This window comes from Denticeps clupeoides, chromosome 19 (assembly GCF_900700375.1).
Source record: "Denticeps clupeoides chromosome 19, fDenClu1.1, whole genome shotgun sequence".
Taxonomy (NCBI): Eukaryota; Metazoa; Chordata; class Actinopteri; order Clupeiformes; family Denticipitidae; genus Denticeps; species Denticeps clupeoides.
This window is the reverse complement of record NC_041725.1, coordinates 5,470,183-5,479,222: the sequence shown is the minus strand read 5'-3', so window position 1 is coordinate 5,479,222 and position 9,040 is coordinate 5,470,183. Positions and strand designations below refer to the sequence as shown.

The 9,040-nt window shown below is 45.4% G+C and overlaps 1 protein-coding gene across 1 annotated transcript; it reads right to left on the bottom strand.

Moving 5' to 3' along the window:
- Positions 1-1,003: 1,003 nt before the first annotated feature.
- gvin1l2 (GTPase, very large interferon inducible 1-like 2) lies at positions 1,004-5,494 on the bottom strand. The gene has a single exon (XM_028962796.1). The coding sequence runs from the start codon at positions 5,492-5,494 to the stop codon at positions 1,004-1,006; it is 4,491 nt and encodes a 1,496-aa protein (XP_028818629.1).
- Between the last annotated feature and the right edge of the window lie 3,546 nt (positions 5,495-9,040).

Sequence of the window (9,040 nt, the reverse complement as noted above, 5' to 3'; positions counted from 1 at the left end):
TACACATGCAGTCACCACTGCGGTGCATAAAATGAGCTTCACGGGCGAGGACATTGCTGCTACTAAGAATGCACCAAAATCCACCATTTTATCAGATCATCAAAAACGTCAAGGAGAGAAGTTCAAGTGTTGTGAAGAAGGTTTTAGGGTGCCCAAAAAAGTCCGGCAAGCTCCAGGATCCTAAAGATGACTGAGCTGCTGGATCGGGGAGCCACCAGTGCAGAGCTTGCTCAGGAATGTGAGAGCATCTGCACGTACCACTTCTCTCCTTTCCGATTGTCTGGTGCATCTGGAAAAACTATTGTCCGGAGAATAAAATGTGAGCGCTACCATTAGTCCAGTATGGTGCCAACAGTAAAGCATCCTGAGTTCATTCATGTGTGAGGCTGCTTCTCATCCAAGGGAGTGCACAGCCATGAATAAAGAATGGTACATCCTCCGACAAAACTTATAAAATGCTTGTAATTATTCTTCAGTACCCCACAGAAAACCAGTATTTGTGTCATTCTCAAAACTATGTTCAATTGCTTTGTTCAGTTTTATTAACAATATGACAGGAAATATACAGTTTAGTTCAAAAACGTGCCTGATTATGTCTGAGATTAGTCTAAAATCATTTGTAAAAACTTCATTGTGCATAGATAATAGTCTCATGGAACAAAATGCTGTACCTACAGAGCAGTTTAAAAGGATTCCCTTTGATAATGTAATTAGGAAGAATGACAGCAATGTGATATTATAGCCCTTTGAATTGATTTATGAGCAATGACTAAGTCAGTATGAAACAGTGATGCATAGATTTATTGCACATTTTTCATCTGTATCTTGATTAATTATAATCCAGTATTTTAAAATAATTAGCTCCAGATCATTAGATATTTACATTCAAACATAGTGTGAAATAATCGTTTTGTTACGTCTTCATGTATTTCAAGTAGTTACCAAGGGGGGGAAGAAACCGTAAGATCTGAGAGAATGAGAGGGATATGGAGGGTTGAGGGGGTTATTCGACTTGGAAGGCCTTTCTAAGGCTTTCAAGTGCCTCCTGCTGGTGGACGGTGATCCAGTCCTGTGGCAGGACTGCTGGCTCACATTGGAAGGCCTGTGCAAATCTGTCATTGTGCCTCATCATCACGTATCTCCAGTAGATGCTAGAGCCACCTCTTTCCCTGTGCTCCTGAGGAATGCTCCAGTCAGGGTAGATGGACTGATAGTCCTTGTAGGCAATGATCTGATCGTTGTCGTCATTAGGACTGAAGTAACTGTCATGACGCATCTCCTCTGAGCAGGTGTTGTAGGAGCCAGAGCAGGCATAAGGCAGGAGGTCTTTAGGTCTGTGCCAGAGAGAACTGTGAACGGTGTGGTTCCTGTCTTCAACGTCACATGGAGCCTTGCAGAACGGGCACCGCTTCCCACAGCCCTTAATCCGCTCATACAGCTTGTTTTGCAGTTGTGATGGGAGGTCCTGGGATATCTCAACAACACTGCTGCTCTTCATCAGCTCCTGATCCAAGAAGCTACTGAGCTCAGCAACGTTGTCTCTCAGGCTTGTCAGGAGGTAGCCATGATGTGAGCAGAAGTCAAACAATGGGTTCTTTAGCATGTCACGTTCCAGCACCAGGTCAGTATTGCGCTCAAGGGCATTGCACACCATTAACAGTAACAGATGCAAGCGGTCAGGTTCTCCACTCATGGCATCTGCAGATTGGTTGATGGCCTGCTCTATCTGAGAAATGACCTCGTCCTTGCATTGCTGCCTTGAGTCTTCAAGCATCACAGTTCCTGAGAAATAGTTCACCACGATTTGCAGGATCCTCTTGCGGATGAAATTCTCACTTGACTGAAGGTACTCATAGAAACTCTCAAAACTGTCCTCCTGCATTAGCTCTTTGAGGACATTGTAGTGAAATTGCTTGGGAGAACATAACTGACCGAGCTCATCTTTTCGCAGAATGTCGGTGAAAATCTGGATTCCCATGGAACCTTCAATGTAGCATTGAGCTGCAGGTTTCAGACACATGCTGGTAAAAGCCTGGGCAGCCTTAAGACACTGGTGCCTACTGCGGTACTGTTGCTTGAAGTCCTGCATGTATCTTTGCTTGTTGTCCATAAGGAACATCTTCTTGGAATTCATTTGCCTCACCAGCTTGTCTTGCATCTCTTTGAAGGACAGCGATGCTTTGTTGCAGACGTAGACTTTCAGGTCGATCTCAAAAAGAGAGTTTACATTGAACTCCTTCGAACTGAGACCTCTGTCGATGATCTCTAGCAGATCTTTTGTGTAGCTGTTGCTGTAGTTCTCTTTGCGTTTCACCTTTTCAAGCACAGATTCATCGCAGGCATCTATCATCTTTGCTGCAAACGCGGGTGCCTCCTCTTTGTCACTTTGCAACGTTCTTTTCAGCTTGCTGCGGAAACCGAAGTGCTCATTTAGTACCGTAAAATCGCCTACGCTTTGCTTGCCTACTAATTCAAGTTTATCTATGTACTTCTGCAGGACACGAACTCTGAGGTTTTCTCTCAGCTGCTGTTTTACTTTGTCTGCAATGTCCACTTGTTCTACCGGCTTTTGTTCCAAATTGGTAGGCACCTGATCCCAAACGCTTGCAAACTCCTCTTCCAGCCGAATGTCGTCAAGTAAGTCATCACTGGTCCTGCTGCTTATTAACAGCAAACGTAACTTGACCTCCAAAGCAGCCTCGAGTGCTGTCTGCAAAGCTTTTGTCTTTGCCGAAATCTCGTAAACATCTGTGGCAAACTCAAGTTTTTTGTTGAGTTCATTTGTTGATTGCATCTGCAGTACATCAACAGTGTTTAAGAAATTAGTATGGTATGCATCGACTAGGTGCCAGTTGATATCCTCTCTCTTAAAGTATTCTTTTAGACCGGCCCGGAGTCTGTCACATTCTGTGTTGAGTTCACTTGAGGCATCGTCCTCCAACTTTCTGAGGATATCTTCAGAGTTCCTGCGTGCACCGCGCCTTCCTTCTTTCAGATCTGTTATGTGGCCATCAACACCTCCAATCCAACCTTCCATGTGGTTCTGAATGTTCTGTTCATCATAGACCAACTTGGTGCAAACCCCTGAGAAGGTGACCGCTATTTCTGTGTTGTTGAAAGGAATGGGGAAATTCTCTCTTTTCACTGCCTCCCACAGCTGGGAAATGGACTCTGTGAACTGTGGAAGGCGTGTGTCTTGATTCGTCACTGCACACTCTTTTGTAGTATGGAACAGACTACTCTTCAAGTCAAGCATGGCTTTGGTGCCTTCAGGATTAACGGGCGAATACACAATGTTGTTGTTCCATGGGGCCATCAGGCAGTGGCTGTTGTTTTCAGTCCTGGGGACATTTTCTATCTCAAGCGCTTGCGGTGATTTGTCCATGTTCAGGACCTGAATCACACGACTCATTTGCAAAGACAGAACCCTTGTGTCCAGTTTGTCATTTTGCGTCATTATAAGGCATGCTGGCATCTTCTCTGTTTCCTTAGTGCGCAACAGTGCACTCACAGCAATCTGTAGTGTACTCTGCACTTCATTCTCACTGTCTGCTTTCAGATTTAGCAACATGACATCACTAAGGCCTGTTACAAAAGTGGCCAACTCGTGGTCATGTTCAAGGCTGTCCTCTTGCTCAGATGGAAAGTTCAGACCCTCTGTGTTGATCAGCAGCAGAAGATCACACTCCATTTCCCATCGCAGATTGTCAGGGAGGACAAGGAGGAGCATGTAGGCACCTTTTGCATGTCGGTAAGTGCCTTTCGGAAAGCTTGTGCCAAACAAGGTGGACAGCACCTCTGCGTTCTTTGAATCATGGAGGCCAAAGGCTGTGATGACCTTCATTCTCATGTTTAAAGGCAATTTCTTTTGGAGTTGAACTAGAACGCTGTACAGCCAATTCATAGGCACAGCAGATGCATCGCCATCGTATATCTCTAGGGGGACCCCATGCATGAGGAGCTCAGCAGCCAGATTGGGGAGGCGCAACACATACGAGTCACTGCATGCACTGTGGTGACACAACTCATACATCAACCCCATCTCACGGAAAAAATGCTCAACACCCAGGAAGATGTAGTTGCCTGCTGATGTAGTTTCCATTGGTTCTGTGCACTGGGATGCAGAAAACTGTTCCCACTGCATCACACCAAGTTGCACTTCCATCCACTTCAAAAAGAACGCTCTTTTGAACGTGTTAATGGTAGTGAGGGCATCAATGAAACCTTTCATGGCTGATGTCAACTTATACTTCCTCAGATCCTGTTGAATGGCTCTCTTTTCCTCTTCGACCTCAGGTGGATCGAAGTCATCATCCTCCACTGGTCGACACTCCTCCTTCTCCAGCTCAACCAGTCTCTTCCACTGTGCCCCTTGCAAGGGAAGCTGTTCCTCTTTGTATTTCACAGGGTCCTCTTCTATTCCTTTGAGAACCTCTTCAGCTTCTTTATATGCTTTCCTGCAGATGTCGTCCTCATCCACATTGAAGCTGAGGTCCATGCTAATGCCAGCCAGATCAACAAGGTTAACTGCATGTAGGTGAGGGATCAGATGACTCAATGCCTCCTTCAAACATAAAGCAAGTTCCTCCTCATTCCCAGTGTAATTAGACAGTAGCAGCCTTTGGTCCAACTCCAGCTCCTTTACCATCTTACTCAGCCGCTTCTTGTGTCCCTCGCTTGCACTTACGTCTTCAAATTGTTGAGGGCAGTCGACAAGGACCATGTGGCATGCAAGGCTCCTCCAGTAGGCAAGCAACTCACACTCTCTGTCTCCAAGGCTGCCACAAAGCACAATGAGAACTGCCGAGCCACGACAGAGGAGACTCAGCTGTCTGTCAAAGGAAGCCGCATCCCCACGCAGGTTGGACATTAGCATTGGTCGGGAAAACATGTCTCCACTGGGGTCATCCACGGGCAGGTTCCATCCAATTTCCACCACCCCTTCTGAGAGACTTCTTGGCAGCTGTCCTCCCTCCATATGCCTATGGATAAAGAACTCACACTGTTTGTGTGGGCCACTCATCAGCCGGTTCAAGACTTGGGATTTGGAAACATTGCAGTCGCCCAGTCTGACACAAGACAGTAAAGGCATTCGTGAGCTGGCCATGTTCTTCATCTGCATTTCCTGAGGTTGTCTGAAAGGGTTTGGTTTCCACTGTCCCAGCACACCACGAAAAGGCCACAGCAAGAGCGTACCATGCACATCCGGCCAAATTGGAGGAAGAAGCAAGGGCACTGCAAAATTGCACCGTACCATGTGGCGTGCAATCTCCTGGCGCAGAAAGCTATTGGAGCACATGAAGACCCCTGTGATGAGGTCCAGCGGATTGACTGCAGACAGATCCTCACCTATCCCTTCATCTAGGCTTGGTGGGCAAGTGCCTGGCCAGGAGGAGTCTGGCACCGCACTGCATGATGGATTTCTAGCCTGAGGACTGTAGAGCCAGAGACGCCGTAGGAAGGAGTACAGAAGATGGGAGGGCGCTGAGGGCATCTCATCTTCAAGAGTGAGGTTGCTAATATATAGCATTGATGTAATGTCCAAAGGGTCCCTGAGAAAGTCTCTCATACCAAGCATGTACATCACACTGCCCAATGCCTTGTTTTGGGCAGACACTGGAAGAGAAGTAGAGTTAGTTGGTTAATAAACAAATTTGCATAAATATTTTCAAATAAACTTTTAAATTTGATAATTTGCTATAGTATGGCTGCATGGAGTATTTCACCCACACTGAATTACTTAACTTTGTGTAAATGGCGATGGGTGGTAATTTGTTCAAGTTGTTCTTACTCACGTGTTGTCCGGTTGGTGTAACTTAGAGCAGAGTCACGGCGGTGAAGCGCCATGGTAAACGTGATAATCGTTTGCCTGCTACTTAAGCAAATTGAAGGCTGTTTTCCAAGATGTCAAAGGTCATACACCTCTTCATCCATTTAGGGCTTCCTGGCGTAAACCCTAAAAGTTTTGTATCATTATTTTATTTTATTATTTCTAAAGTATTGCAATAAAATAAATGAAAGATGCGGCAATCTAATGACGGTAATACAGCTATAAAATCCCAGAAGAACAAACATGCCAGTGACCTAGAAGTAGTAATGAAGACTCTCATACAATTCAAAATCAATACATCAACATCACATAATTAAGTAATGATTAATGATTTTGGTACATTTTAAACCTCAGATAATAATATGCTACAGTGCCTCAGGCAATGCTAACAATTACAGACAATTACAGTCTTTGTAGCTCACCTGTAGTGATTAAAGGATTAGCAGTCTGCTGGACAGATGTCAGAGCTCCGGTCACAGAGCAGATATGAAGCTGAAGTCCTTCTGGGATGATGGTTTTATAAGTAAACCTTGCGTGATAAGAAGTTGTTTGCTAAGAAATTCTCCTCCTCTTTACGTCATCCACACTCCCATGCTGGTATTAACCCTCATATGCAACACACACACACACACACACACATACATATACACACATAAACCATAAATTTGTAAATATTTCAGTATTTCAGACTGCTCCAGTCACAAATCATCAACTTGTTAATACCGCTGTGGATCTCTGAACAGGGTTATGGGGAGGTACACGTGTCTTCAGACAGTACATCACCATATCGCCCAAATACTGTCCGTCTGACGCCATGTCACCTGTCATTGATCAGTATCAGGTCGATAGATCTGCATTCTAACCATTCCACTATTTGTTCTTTTTTGTTTGGGCACCAAACAATGTGTGACCATGACGTGTCTTGAGTCTGTCTTATTACCCGGCGACATGAGGCGACACAAGACTGAACATCTCTGATAATGGCAGCCAGCAGGCATATTTAATTGTGATCTCTCAATTCGAAATACATTGCCACACATGTATGCAGTGCTGTATTCTGTCAAAGTGCCAAAAAATGTGTATTGAGAATATTATACAAAAATATATACAGTATACAGTATTCAAACTTTATTTACATTTCGTACATTAACCTCATATAAGTAAATATATTTTGAAAAGCATGTGTAATTGAAAAGCATGTGTTCTGTTGTCGTCATCGTCGTCTTCCCCCGCTTATCCGGGTCCGGGTCGCAGGGGCAGCATCCCAAGTACATTTACATTTAAATTTACAGCGTTTATCAGACACCCTTATCCAGAGCGACTTACAATCAGTAGTTACAGGGACAGTCCCCCGGGAGACACTCAGGGTTAAGATATCTTGCTCAGGGACACAATGGTAGTAAGTGGGATTTGAACCTGGTTCTTCTGGTTCATAGGCGAGTGTGTTAACCTCTAGGCTACTACCACCCCCAAGTAATGAATCCCAGACAGCCCTCTCCCCAGTCATCTCCACTAGCTCCTCCAGCAGGACCCCAAGGCGTTCCCAGACCAGACCGGAGACATAATTTCTCCAGCGTGTCCTGGGTTGACCTGGGGGTCTCCTGCCGGCAGGACATGCCCGAAACACCTCCGCAGGGAGGTGTCCAGGAGGCATCCTGACCAGATGACCGAACCACCTCAACTGGCTCCTGTCGATGTGGAGGAGCAGCGGTTCTACTCTGAGTCCCTCCCGAATGTCCGGGCCCCTCACCCTATCTCTAAGGCCAGCTGTTCTGTTGCATTTCATTGCATTTCATCATCAACTTAAATGAAATATCAACATGAATGATTTGCATAAATGAGTCTTACCAACACCCACATTTGATGATACAAAGCCTCCATGTAAGCACTTCACAGCATCCTTCATATCCATTATTTCTTTATTTTGCAGCAGATGTATTCTAAACGTGTTATTATACACGGCTCAAAAAAATAAAGGAACCACTTAAACAACACAAGTCAATCACACTCCTGAGAAACCAAGCTGTCTACTTTGGAAGCAACACTGATTATCAATCAATTTCACATGCTGTTGTACAAATGCAATGGAACATGTGGAAATGTTAGGCAATTAGCAAGACGTCCCCAATAAAAGCGTGGTTCTGCAGGTGGTGACCACAGACAACTTTTCAGTTCCTGTGATTTCTGGCTGATGTTTTGGTCACTTTTGAATGCTGGAGGTGCTTTTGTTCTAGTGGTAGCATGAGACGGAGTCTACAACCCACACAAGGGGATCAGGTAGTGCAGCTCATCCAGGATGGAACTTCAATGCGAGCTGTGGCAAGAAGGTTTGCTGTGTCTGTCAGCGTAGTGTCCAGAGCATGGAGGTGCTACCAGGAGACAGGCCAGTACATCAGGAGATGTGGAGGAGGCCGTAGGAGGGCAACAACCCAGCAGTTGGACTTCTACCTCCGCCTTTGTGCAAGGAGGAAGAGGAGGAGCACTGCCAGAGCTCCAGCAGGCCACAAATGTGCATGTGTCTACTCAAATGATCAGAAACCACTGTCAGTCCTCTGCCACTGCCACTGCCACACTGTGCTCTTCACAGATGAAAGCAGGTTCACACTGAGCACATGTGAAAGACGTGACAGAGTCTGAAGATGCTGTGGAGAAAGTTCTGTTGCCTGGGAGTGGGTCAGTAATGGTGTGGGGTGGCATTTCTTTGGGGGGCCACACAGCCCTCCATGTGCTCACCAGAGGTAATCTGACTGCCATTAGGTACCGAGATGAGATCCACAGATGCCTTGTGAGAATATGTGCTGCTGCGGTTGGCCCTGGGTTCCTCCTAATGCCAGACAATTCTAGACCTCATGTGGATGGAGCGTGTCAGCAATTCCTGCAAGATGAAGGCACTCGCTCTAGCCACCAACAGACTGTCCAGGAGCTGGTGGATGCTCTAGTCCATGTCTGGGAGGAGATCCCTCAGGAGACAATCCATCACCCCAAATCAAAGTTGGACCAGACTGTACTGTGCTTTCCACTTTAATTTTGAGTGTGACTTCATATCCAGACCTCTATGGGTGATACATTTGCTTTCCATTGATAATTTTATTATCAGCACATTCAAATATGAAAAGAACAAAGTATTTACTAAGAATATTTCATCCATTCAGATCTACAATGTCTTATTTTGGATGTTTTTGAGTGGCTGTATTTTAAATAGTGACTTGG